At 43.6% G+C, this 13,672-nt stretch overlaps 1 protein-coding gene and 1 long non-coding RNA gene across 2 annotated transcripts in view; one reads left to right on the plus strand and one right to left on the minus strand.

Moving 5' to 3' along the window:
• LOC118392842 (protein FAM214B) overlaps positions 1-12,526 on the plus strand; it is a 52,264-nt gene extending 39,738 nt beyond the window's left edge. The window contains exons 5-10 of the mRNA XM_052460973.1: positions 52-92; positions 861-954; positions 2,662-2,820; positions 3,046-3,114; positions 7,215-7,429; positions 10,936-12,526. Coding sequence (XP_052316933.1) covers positions 52-92; positions 861-954; positions 2,662-2,820; positions 3,046-3,114; positions 7,215-7,429; positions 10,936-11,089 — 732 coding nt within the window. The 3' untranslated portion in view covers positions 11,090-12,526. The remainder of the gene's footprint in view (positions 1-51; positions 93-860; positions 955-2,661; positions 2,821-3,045; positions 3,115-7,214; positions 7,430-10,935) is intronic.
• Positions 3,375-5,900, minus strand: LOC127907190 (uncharacterized). The gene is made up of 3 exons (XR_008063616.1): positions 5,544-5,900; positions 4,627-4,850; positions 3,375-3,439 (listed from the first exon to the last, which is right to left on the minus strand). It is a non-coding gene; the product is annotated as an uncharacterized LOC127907190 (long non-coding RNA).
• Positions 12,527-13,672: the final 1,146 nt, after the last annotated feature.

Here is a 13,672-nt window from a genome sequence, read left to right on the forward strand (position 1 = left end):
GTCTGTCTCTCTCTGGTTCTCTCTCTCACTCTCGTTCTTGTCCTCCTTCAGAGTGTATCAGAAGTCAGCAGAACCAGCAGGAGGCTGAAAAGGTATGTTTACTTTAGTTGATTCCTTTACTTACTACTCATCATTTAAAAACATCATATTTGATTGTGACTTATGTGACTGTAACCATGGCTAAACTATCCATTGTTGTTTTATCTGTGTGTGTGTGTTTACGTGTGTATGTTTACGTGTGTGTGTTTACATGTGTATGTTTACGTGTGTGTGTACGTGTGTGTGTTTACGTGTGTGTTTACATGTGTGTGTGTGTGTGTTTACATGTGTATGTTTACGTGTGTGTGTGTGTGTGTGTGTTTACATGTGTGTGTTTACGTGTGTGTGTGTGTGTTTACGTGTGTGTTTACATGTGTATGTTTACGTGTGTGTGTGTGTTTACGTGTGTGTTTACATGTGTATGTTTACGTGTTTACGTGTGTGTTTACATGTGTATGTTTATGTGTTTACGTGTGTGTTTACATGTGTATGTTTACGTGTGTGTGTGTGTTTACGTGTGTGTTTACATGTGTATGTTTACGTGTGTGTGTGTGTGTGTTTACATGTGTATGTTTACGTGTGTGTGTGTGTTTACGTGTGTGTTTACATGTGTATGTTTACGTGTGTGTGTGTGTTTACGTGTGTGTTTACATGTGTATGTTTACGTGTTTACGTGTGTGTTTACATGTGTATGTTTATGTGTTTACGTGTGTGTTTACATGTGTATGTTTACGTGTGTGTGTTTACGTGTGTGTTTACATGTGTATGTGTGTGTGTTTGCGTGTGTGTTTACATGTGTATGTTTACGTGTGTGTGTGCAGTCGACAGCTGCGTAGTGGACGGCGCACAGACACCTTGTGTCGTTCTGCTCGGCCCTCTTCCTCAATCAGCCGGTCACTACTGGGCAACTTTGAGGTATAACATACTTGTTTTACTATGCTTGTGGACACCTGAAATGTATATCCAGGAAACAGACTACATATTACAGTACATTCTTACCTGAAGCGACGGTTCACAATTAAGACATATATCATCCTTGTGAAAATGTTTCGTAAAGTATAAAGGTATTTTGTCAGAACTTTCTACCAAATATTTAGAGATATTTTCTAAATTCCTCCTGGTCATAGAAGTAGCAGTGCTTTGTACTTGATCTTCTTCACTCTTTCCTCTAGTGGTTTCTCATCCAGACTTTGAATACGCTCCTACATAAACTCAGCAAAAAAAGAAACGTTTTTCAAAGATAATTCATAAAAATCAGATCACAGATCTTCATTCTAAAGGTTTTTTTACACTGTTTCCCATGCTTGTTCAAGGAACCATAAACAATTAATGAACATGCATCTGTGGAACGGACGTTAAGACACTAACAGCTTACAGACTGTATGCAATTAAGGTCAGTTATGAAAACTTAGGACACTAAAGAGGCCTTTCCACTGACTCTGAAAAACACCTAAAGAAAGATGCCCAGGGTCCCTGCTCATCTGTGTGAACGTGCCTTAGGCATGCTGCAAGGAGGCATGAGGACTGCAGAGGTGGCCAGGGCAATAAATTGCAATCTCCGTACTGTGAGACACCCAAGACAGCACTACAAGGAGACGGGACGGACAGCTGATCGTCCTCGCAGTGGTAGACCACGTGTAACAACACCTGCACAGGATTGGTACATCCAAACATCACACCTGCGGGACAGGTACAGGATGGAAACAACAACTGCCCGAGTTACACCAGGAACGCACAATCCCTCCATCACTGTCCGTAATAGGCTGAGAGAGGCTGGAATGAGGCAACAACATCGCCTATTGGCACAAACCCACTGTCGCTGGACCAGACAGGACTGACAAAAAAAAGTGCTCTTCACTGACGAGTCGCAGTTTTGTCTCACCAGGGATGATGGTCGGATTCGTGTTTATCGTCGAAGGAATGAGCGTTACATCAGGGCCTGTACTCTGGAGCGGGATCGAGGTGGAGGTGGAGGGTCCGTCATGGTCTGTGTGTCACAGCATCATCGAACTGAGCTTGTTGTCATTGCAGGCAATCTCAATGCTGTGCGTTACAGGGAAGACATCCTCCTCCCTCATGTGGTACCCTTCCTGCAGGCTCATCCTGACATGACCCTCCAGCATGACAATGCCACCAACCATACTGCTCGTTCTGTGTGTGATTTCCTGCAAGACAGGAATGTCAGTGTTCTGCCATGGCCAGCGAAGAGCCCGGATCTCAATCCCATTGAGCACGTCTGGGACTTGTTGGATCGGAGGGTGAGGGCTAGGGCCATTTTCCCCCCCCCCAGAAATGTCAGGGAATTTGCAGGTGCCCTTGGCGGAAGAGTGGGGTAACATCTCACAGCAAGAACTGGCAAATCTGGTGCAGTCCATGAGGAGGAGATGTGTTCCAGTACTTAATGCAGCTGGTGGCCACACCAGATACTGACTGTTACTTTGGATTTTGACCCCCCTTTGTTCAGGGACACATTATTACATTTCTGTTAGTCACATGTCTGGAACGTGTTCAGTTTATGTCTCAGTTGTTGAATCTTGGATCTTACTTTGTTCCCTCTTGTTGTTTTTGAAGTATCTGTGTGTTGATCCTCCTCACTGTTCCCTCTCGTGGTTTCTTCTCCAGGAGTCGATCTTGAAGGATCGTTTCTCTCCGTCGGGTCGTATCGAGGGCTTCACAGCAGAGATCGGTGCCAGCGGATCCTACTGCCCTCAACACGCCACTCTGCCTGTACACGTCACCTACTACGACATCTCAGAGCACAGCGCACCCTCACCCTTCCTGGTTAGTGTGTGTGTGTGTGTGTGTGTGTGTGTGTGTGTGTGTGTGTGTGTGTGTGTGTGTGTGTGTGTGTGTGTGTGTGTGTGTGTGTGTGTGTGTGTGTGTGTGTGTGTGTGTGTGTGTGTGTGTGTGTGTGTGTGTGTGTGTGTGTGTGTCTGTGTGCGTGTGCGTGTGCGTGTGCGTCTGCGTCTGCGTGTGACATGATGTAAAATCATCTCTCTGTTGTAGGGAGTGATCTCCTTGGAGCCTCTTGGAAAGAAGGGATACAGCGTACCCAAAGCAGGGACCATCCAAGTGGTGAGTCTCATGGTCCTCTTTCTCCCTCAGACCTTATTCAACCCCAATACAACTGTTCTCTTTCTCCCTCCAGACCTTATTCAACCCCAATAAAACTGTTCTCTTTCTCCCTCAGACCTTATTTAACCCCAATAAAACTGTTCTCTTTCTCCCTCAGACCTTATTCAACCCCAATACAACTGGTCTCTCTCTCCCTCAGACCTTATTTAACCCCAATAAAACTGTTCTCTTTCTCCCTCAGACCTTATTCAACCCCAATACAACTGTTCTCTTTCTCCCTCAGATCATATTTAACCCCAATACAACTGGTCTCTTTCTCCCTCACCTCAGACCTTATTCAACCCCAATACAACTGTCCTCTTTCTCCCTCACCTCAGACCTTATTCAACCCCAATACAACTGGTCTCTTTCTCCCTCACCTCAGACCTTATTCAACCCCAATACAACTGTCCTCTTTCTCCCTCACCTCAGACCTTATTCAACCCCAATACAACTGTTCTCTCTCTCCCTCAGACCTTATTTAACCCCAATAAAACTTTCTCCCTCACCTCAGACCTTATTCAACCCCAATACAACTGTTCTCTTTCTCCCTCAGACCATATTTAACCCCAATAAAACTGTTCTCTTTCCCTCACCTCAGACCTTATTCAACCCCAATACAACTGGTCTCTTTCTCCCTCACCTCAGACCTTATTAACCCCAATAAAACTGTTCTCTTTCTCCCTCACCTCAGACCTTATTTAACCCCAATAAAACTGGTCTCTTTCTCCCTCAGACCTTATTCAACCCCAATACAACTGTTCTCTTTCTCCCTCACCTCAGACCTTATTCAACCCCAATAAAACTGTTCTCTTTCTCCCTCACCTCAGACCTTATTCAACCCCAATAAAACTGTTCTCTTTCTCCCTCACCTCAGACCTTATTTAACCCCAATAAAACTGTTCTCTTTCTCCCTCACCTCAGACCTTATTCAACCCCAATAAAACTGTTCTCTTTCTCCCTCACCTCAGACCTTATTCAACCCCAATAAAACTGTTCTCTTTCTCCCTCACCTCAGACCTTATTTAACCCCAATAAAACTGTTCTCTTTCTCCCTCACCTCAGACCTTATTCAACCCCAATACAACTGGTCTCTTTCTCCCTCACCTCAGACCTTATTCAACCCCAATACAACTGTCCTCTTTCTCCCTCACCTCAGACCTTATTCAACCCCAATACAACTGGTCTCTTTCTCCCTCACCTCAGACCTTATTCAACCCCAATACAACTGTCCTCTTTCTCCCTCACCTCAGACCTTATTCAACCCCAATACAACTGTTCTCTCTCTCCCTCAGACCTTATTTAACCCCAATAAAACTGTTCTCTTTCTCCCTCAGACCTTATTCAACCCCAATACAACTGTTCTCTTTCTCCCTCACCTCAGACCTTATTCAACCCCAATACAACTGTTCTCTTTCTCCCTCACCTCAGACCTTATTCAACCCCAATACAACTGTTCTCTTTCTCCCTCACCTCAGACCTTATTCAACCCCAATACAACTGGTCTCTTTCTCCCTCACCTCAGACCTTATTCAACCCCAATACAACTGTTCTCCCTCACCTCAGACCTTATTTAACCCCAATAAAACTGGTCTCTTTCTCCCTCAGACCTTATTCAACCCCAATACAACTGTTCTCTTTCTCCCTCACCTCAGACCTTATTTAACCCCAATAAAACTGTTCTCTTTCTCCCTCACCTCAGACCTTATTCAACCCCAATAAAACTGTTCTCTTTCTCCCTCCCTCAGACCTTATTCAACCCCAATAAAACTGTCCTCTTTCTCCCTCACCTCAGACCTTATTCAACCCCAATAAAACTGTTCTCTTTCTCCCTCACCTCAGACCTTATTCAACCCCAATAAAACTGTTCTCTTCTCCCTCCAGATCTTATTTAGCCCCAATAAAACTGTTCTCTTTCTCCAGATCTTATTTCACCTCAGACCTTATTCAACCCCAATAAAACTGTTCTCTTTCTCCCTCACCTCAGACCTTATTCAACCCCAATACAACTGTTCTCCCTCACCTCAGACCTTATTTAACCCCAATAAAACTGGTCTCTTTCTCCCTCAGACCTTATTCAACCCCAATACAACTGTTCTCTTTCTCCCTCACCTCAGACCTTATTTAACCCCAATAAAACTGTTCTCTTTCTCCCTCACCTCAGACCTTATTCAACCCCAATAAAACTGTTCTCTTTCTCCCTCACCTCAGACCTTATTCAACCCCAATACAACTGTCCTCTTTCTCCCTCACCTCAGACCTTATTCAACCCCAATAAAACTGTTCTCTTTCTCCCTCACCTCAGACCTTATTCAACCCCAATAAAACAGTTCTCTCTCTCCCTCCAGATCTTATTTAACCCCAATAAAACTGTTCTCTTTCTCCCTCACCTCAGACCTTATTCAACCCCAATAAAACTGTTCTCTTTCTCCCTCACCTCAGACCTTATTCAACCCCAATACAACTGTCCTCTTTCTCCCTCACCTCAGACCTTATTCAACCGCAATAAAACTGTTCTCTTTCTCCCTCACCTCAGACCTTATTCAACCCCAATACAACTGTCCTCTTTCTCCCTCACCTCAGACCTTATTCAACCCCAATAAAACTGTTCTCTTTCTCCCTCACCTCAGACCTTATTCAACCCCAATAAAACTGTTCTCTCTCTCCCTCCAGATCTTATTTAACCCCAATAAAACTGTTCTCTTTCTCCCTCACCTCAGACCTTATTCAACCCCAATAAAACTGTTCTCTTTCTCCCTCACCTCAGACCTTATTCAACCCCAATACAACTGTCCTCTTTCTCCCTCACCTCAGACCTTATTCAACCCCAATAAAACTGTTCTCTTTCTCCCTCACCTCAGACCTTATTCAACCCCAATACAACTGTTCTCTCTCTCCCTCCAGACCTTATTCAACCCCAATAAAACTGTTCTCTTTCTCCCTCAGATCATATTTAACCCCAATAAAACTGTTCTCTCTCTCCCTCCAGATCATATTTAACCCCAATAAAACTGTTCTCTTTCTCCCTCACCTCAGACCTTATTCAACCCCAATACAACTGTTCTCTTTCTCCCTCAGATCATATTTAACCCCAATAAAACTGTCCTCTTTCTCCCTCAGATCATATTTAACCCCAATAAAACTGTTCTCTTTCTCCCTCCAGATCATATTTAACCCCAATAAAACTGTTCTCTCTCTCCCTCCAGATCATATTTAGCCCCAATAAAACTGTTCTCTCTCTCCCTCCAGATCTTATTTAACCCCAATAAAACTGTTCTCTCTCTCCCTCCAGATCATATTTAGCCCCAATAAAACTGTTCTCTTTCTCCCTCCAGATCTTATTCAACCCCAATAAAACTGTTCTCTTTCTCCCTCAGACCTTATTCAACCCCAATAAAACTGTTCTCTCTCTCCCTCCAGACCTTATTCAACCCCAATAAAACTGTTCTCTCTCTCCCTCCAGACCTTATTCAACCCCAATAAAACTGTTCTCTTTCTCCCTCAGACCTTATTCAACCCCAATAAAACTGTTCTCTCTCTCCCTCAGACCTTATTCAACCCCAATAAAACTGTTCTCTCTCTCCCTCCAGACCTTATTCAACCCCAATAAAACTGTTCTCTCTCTCCCTCCAGACCTTATTCAACCCCAATAAAACTGTTCTCTCTCTCCCTCCAGACCTTATTCAACCCCAATAAAACTGTTCTCTTTCTCCCTCAGACCTTATTCAACCCCAATAAAACTGTTCTCTTTCTCCCTCAGATCTTATTCAACCCCAATAAAACTGTTCTCTTTCTCCCTCAGATCATATTTAACCCCAATAAAACTGTTCTCTCTCTCCCTCAGATCATATTTAACCCCAATACAACTGTTCTCTTTCTCCCTCAGATCATATTTAACCCCAATAAAACTGTTCTCTTTCTCCCTCACCTCAGACCTTATTCAACCCCAATAAAACTGTTCTCTCTCTCCCTCAGACCTTATTCAACCCCAATAAAACTGTTCTCTCTCTCCCTCCAGACCTTATTCAACCCCAATAAAACTGTTCTCTCTCTCCCTCCAGACCTTATTCAACCCCAATAAAACTGTGGTGAAGATGTTCCTCGTGACCTATAACTTTGGGGACATGCCCGTCAATCACATGACCTTCCTGCGTCACCGCATCTTCCTGGTTCCCGTGGAGGAGGCGGGGCCAGGTGGGAAGGGGGAGGGGCCTACAGAGCCCAGGGCAACACCCACAGAGAGGAAGAAGATTCTCTGCTACTTGATACACCTCAGGTATGTCTATCTGGTGATTTGCTGTTTGTTTTTAAAGAGTTAATCCACCCCCAGAAATAAAAAATCATGAAACGCCTACGTTCTCTCAGTGGTTGTTGAACAAATTTACCCCCCAAAAAATCATGAAACGCCTACGTTCTCTCAGTGGTTGTTGAACAAATGTACCCTTTGGCTTCACTTCTAAGTGGTCAGTCTGTGAAATCAGGAAATTGTGTAGGAACGTGTCATAGCTACAGTGTCTTCAGAGACTATTCATACCCCTTGACTGATTGCACATTTTGTTGTTTTACAGCCTGAATTCAAAATGGATTCAATATATTTTTTTTTTCTCTCGTCCATCTACACACTATCCAATCATGAAAATATGTTTTTGGACATTTTTGCAAATGTATTGAAAATTTAATACAGAAATACCACATTTACATAAGTATTCACACCCCTATGAACACCTGTTAGAATCACCTTTTGTCTTCGATTACAGCGGTGAGTCTTTCTGCGTCTCTTAAGAGCCTTCCACACCTGGATTGTACAAAATTTGCCAATTTATTCTTTAGACAATTCTTCCAGCTCTGTCAAATTGGTTGTTGATCATGGCAAGACAGCCATTTTCAGGTCTCTCCTTTTTAAGGAGAACTGTAAGTCTGCCACTCAGGAACAATCCATGTCTTCTTGGTAAGCAAATCCAGTGTAGATTTTACCTTGTTTTTTCCTGCTGAAAGGTGAATTCATCTCCTAGACTGAACAAGGTTTTCCTGACTTAAGTATTGTGGAGTAACTACAATGCTGTTGATCCATCCTCAGTTTTCTCCCGTTAAACTATAACAAATGTTAAAGTCATCATTGTCCTCATGTAGAAATCCCTGAGGTGTTTCAGAGTTATGAAGGACGCCTGTATCTTTGTAAGTGACTTTGTATTGATACACCATCCAAAGTGTAGTTAATAACTTCACCATGCTCAAAGGTATGTTCAATGTCTGTTTTTTTTTTGTGTGTTTTTTTTACCCATCTACCAATAGGTGCCCTTCTTTGCGAGGCATTGGAAAATGTTGATGGTCTTTGTGGTTGAATCTGTGTTTTGAAATTCACTGCTCGACTGAGGGACCTTGCAGATAATTGTATGTCTTGGGGTACAGAGATGAGGTAGTCATTCAAACATCATGTTAAACACTATTATACACAGAGTGAGTCCATGTGACTTGTTAAGCACATGTTTACTCCTGAACTCGTTTAGGCTCCTTACCATAACAAAGGGGTTGAATACTTATTGACTCAAGACATTTCAGCTTTTTATTCATTTGTACAAATTTAGAAAAACATCATTCCATTTTATTATTAAGGGCAATTTTGTATAGGCCAGTGACAAATACATCTCAATTTAATCCATTTGAAGTTCAGTTTGTAATACAACACAATGTGGAACAAGTCGAGGGCTGTGAATAGTTTCTGAAGGCTCTGTACATGGTTCTGAAGGCTCTGTACATGGTTCTGAAGGCTCTGTACATGGTTCTGAAGGCTCTGTACATGGTTCTGAAGGCTCTGTACATGGTTCTGAAGGCTCTGTACATGGTTCTGGAGGCTCTGTACATGGTTCTGAAGGCTCTGTACATGGTTCTGAAGGCTCTGTACATGGTTCTGAAGGCTCTGTACATGGTTCTGAAGGCTCTGTACATGGTTCTGAAGGCTCTGTACATGGTTCTGAAGGCTCTGTACATGGTTCTGAAGGCTCTGTACATGGTTCTGAAGGCTCTGTACATGGTTCTGAAGGCTCTGTACATGGTTCTGAAGGCTCTGTACATGGTTCTGAAGGCTCTGTACATGGTTCTGGAGGCTCTGTACATGGTTCTGAAGGCTCTGTACATGGTTCTGAAGGCTCTGTACATGGTTCTGAAGGCTCTGTACATGGTTCTGGAGGCTCTGTACATGGTTCTGGAGGCTCTGTACATGGTTCTGGAGGCTCTGTACATGGTTCTGAAGGCTCTGTACATGGTTCTCGTCATAACGCTTTTAAAACAATTACCTGGACTCCAGATGGCCAAATCATACAATATTTGGTATGTACACATTGTGTGTCTACAACACATCTATCCATTTATATCGCCATGACAATGTGTACAGTATTTCCCTTAGACGTGCTCAATCTAAACGGTGTACCCAAATTATTCAATTTAGTTTCTCCATCAAATACTGTCTCCCAATCTACCCTGTGTGTCTGTGGGGAAACATGGTAAAAGACCGGTGTTGCCATAGCAACATACCCTGCGCTCGCTCTGGGCTGAGAGGAACTGCATGTTGAACTCTGCGAGATAAATAATGCAGTTTGTTTGGGCGATTTAAAAAATTAAAAAATTAACTTTTTTTTCATTTTTTTTACAGCTAGCTAGTTACCTCACATGCTAATATTGACTTTTATTGTGTGTAGTATTATTGTGTGTAGCCACGTTTGCTAACTAGCCATCCAGCCCAGAGAGAGAGCACTGCATTGTGGGTTTTGTAGTCAACATGAGCAGCAATAGATTTCAAACACCGATTTTCACATGTTGCTACCAATATTGTAATAAATGACTCATTGAAACGTTTGTTCTCAAAAAATATTGTTTTCACAGTCTAGTGTTATGTAACCATGTTTAAACAATTTGTTGTTTTGGGTGGATTATCCCTTTAAGTTTCAGTTTGTTGTGGAATTGTATTTTTCTGTACGGTTTGTATGGCGTGAGCAATATCTTTTGTTAGGAATGTCTGTCCATCCAGTCCAACCTCATCCATCTATTCTCACTCATCCATCTATTCCCACTCATCCATCTATTCCTACTCATCCATCTATTCCCACTCATCCTTCTATTCCCACTCATCTGTCTATTCCCACTCATCCGTCTATTCCCACTCATCCGTCTATTCTCACTCATCCGTCTATTCTCACTCATCCGTCTATTCTCACTCATCCGTCTATTCTCACTCATCCATCTATTCTCACTCATCCATCTATTCCCACTCATCCATCCATCTATTCCCACTCATCCATCTATTCTCACCCATCCGTCTATTCTCACTCATCCATCTATTCCCACTCATCCGTCTATTCTCACTCGTCTATTCTCACTCATCCGTCTATTCTCACTCATCCGTCTATTCTCACTCATCCGTCTATTCTCACTCATCCGTCTATTCCCACTCATCCATCTATTCCCATCCATCTATTCCCATCCATCTATTCCCACTCATCCGTCTATTCCCACTCATCCGTCTATTCCCACTCATCCATCTATTCCCATCCATCTATTCCCACTCATCCTTCTATTCCCACTCATCCGTCTATTGCTTTGTTTGTACGAAACCACGATTCATTTTATAGCATTTCAAATGCAGGATTTAAAAAAAATGTTTTCTAAAGTAATCATTTACTTAGTGTCTTTAGGATTGTTTGCTGGTCAGTGCCTTGTTTCAGTAGAGAAGCTTTACACAGGCTACTGACGGTGAGGCTTCTTCTTTGTTTTCTCTTGACTCTGTAGATTCCAGAGCTCCAAATCTGGGAACATTTACCTGCACAACGATATCCGGCTGCTTTTCTCCCGCAAGTCCATCGAGGTGGACACGGGGATCCCTTACGAGCTCAAATCTTTCACCGAGGTGCCAAGAAACCCCAAATACTCCCCCCGTGTGTGACCCTACGGCTCCTAATCCCTGACCCCTAACGCAGCCCGGAATAGGGCATAGACAGACTGTTCAGTACATCGACGAGAAAACTTGAATAGACTTTACCTACATACATACATACATACATACATACATACATACATACATACATACATACATTTTTATATATAGTGTATATATGTATGTGGACACCCCTTCAAATTAGTGGATTCGGCTATTTCAGCAATACCTGTTGCTGATAGGTGTATAAAATCGAGCACACAGCCATGCATTCTCCATAGACAGGCCATTCTACTGCCAATGTTTTACTGAAGAGCTCAGAGACTTTCAACGTGGCACCGTCATAGGATGCCACCTTTCCAACAAGTGAGTTTGTCAAATGTATGCCCAGGTAGAGCTAGCCCCGGTCAACAACGGCTCAGCCGCCAAGTGGTAGGCCTCACTCGCTCACAGAACGGGACCGCCGAGTGCTTAAGCGGGTAGCGTGTAAAACTCCTCTGTCCTCGGTTGCAACAGTCCGTTCCAAACTGCCTCTGGAAGCAACGTCAGCACAATAACTGTTCGTCAGGAGTTTCACGAAATGGGTTTCCATGGCCAAGCAGCCGCACACACAAGCATAAGATCACCACGCGCAATGCCAAGCGTCGGCTCGAGTGGTATACAGCTCGCCTATATTGTACTATGGAGTAGTGGAAACGCGCTCTCTGGAGTGATGAATCACGCTTCACAATCTGGCAGTCTGACGGACAAATCTGGGTATGGCGGATGCCAGGACAAAGCTATCTTTCCCAATGCATAGGGCCAACTGTAAAGTTTGGTGGAGGAGGAATAATGGTCTGGGGCTGTTTTTCAGTGAAGGTAAATCTTCACTCTACAGCATTCAATGACATTCTAGATGATTCTGTGCTTCCAACTTTGTGGCAACCGTTTCAGGAAGGCCCTTTCCTGCTTCAGCATGACAATGCCCCCGTGCACTAAGTGAGGTCCCTACAGAAATGGTTTGTCGAGATCGGTGTGGAAGAACTTGACTGACCTGGACAGAGCCCTGACCTCAACCCCATCAAACACCTTTGTGATGAATTGGAACGCCGACTGCGAGTCAGACCTAATCGCCCAACATCAGCGCCCGACCTCACTAATGCTCTTGTGGCTGAACAGAAGCAAGTCCTTGCAGCAATGTTCCAACATCTAGTGGAAAGCCTTCCCAGAAGAGTGGAGGCTGTTATAGCAGCAATGTTCCAACATCTAGTGGAAAGCCTTCCCAGAAGAGTAGAGGCTGTTATAGCAGCAAAGGGGGGGACAATTCCATATTAATGCCCATGATTTTGGAAAGAGATGTTTGATGAGCAGGTGTCCACATACTTATGCATACATACAAACATGCACAGACAACAAGCATTGATCGATACTTGCACCCAAGCTAATCTCGTGTGTGTGTACACATGACCACTCTTCTGTCTAGAGTTGAGTGTTAACATGCCTTGTGACTAACCTAAAAACCAGTTGTACTCTAGTGCCATTCGTTTCACACACACTGTCCTTCATTCACTCTGCCTGCACCTGCCCTCTCACCCCCTCGGTGGACCAATGACAACCCTGCCACCTCAATCAGCCAGCCAATAGGGAGCCGGCAAGCCGCTAATGGAGCACACATTGGGAGAAGAGGACTGTAAAAGAGCATTAAACAAGCACATCCCAGTAAAGGGGGGAGGGACAAAACACAAACTGTATTTAACTGGAGAGAAGAAGAGACAGAGGAGCAGTAGTGAAACAAAGACTGATTTATCTCAATCAATTGGAGAATAAAGATTAAGACATCAGATGTGTGACACACCCTGCAAACGCCGAAACAATTGGCTACACTCAGGACTTAACTGTACTGTATTTTGATTGAAGCCTATAGACGTTCCAGGGAACCTCCCCCATTTCAAGCGACATGGTACGGATCACTGTGTAGGATGTAAGTGGGGAATATACCATGTAGTGGGTGGAAGGGGTGGATGCCTCCTTTCATGTAGACAGATGGAGGGTTCACTGTGTTTTTAGGTTTATTTCTGTTCAAAACAGTCTGAAATGAGAGCAGAAGGAAAATGAGCTACAACAAAACAAAATGCTGTAGGATTTAATTTATGTTCGCAAATGTCTTAAAAAGCTGCACAATTAGACTGTGTTTTTATTTTATTTTTTAAGCCAGATATGCTTTTGCTGCATTAAAAATGTCCCCGTATTCCCTACATAGAGCCCTATAGGCCCTGGTCTAATGTAGTGCTCTATAGAGCCCTATAGGCCCTGGTCTAATGTAGTGCTCTATAGAGCCCTATAGGCCCTGGTCTAATGTAGTGCTCTATAGAGCCCTATAGGCCCTGGTCTAATGTAGTGCACTATAGAGCCCTATAGGCCCTGGTCTAATGTAGTGCACTATAGAGCCCTATAGGCTCTGGTCTAATGTAGTGCACTATAGAGCCCTATAGGCCCTGGTCTAATGTAGTGCTCTATAGAGCCCTATAGGCCCTGGTCTAATGTAGTGCACTATAGAGCCCTATAGGCCCTGGTCTAATGTAGTGCACTATAGAGCCCTATAGGCCCTGGTCT

This window comes from Oncorhynchus keta, chromosome 14, assembly GCF_023373465.1.
Source record: "Oncorhynchus keta strain PuntledgeMale-10-30-2019 chromosome 14, Oket_V2, whole genome shotgun sequence".
Lineage (NCBI taxonomy): Eukaryota > Metazoa > Chordata > Actinopteri > Salmoniformes > Salmonidae > Oncorhynchus > Oncorhynchus keta.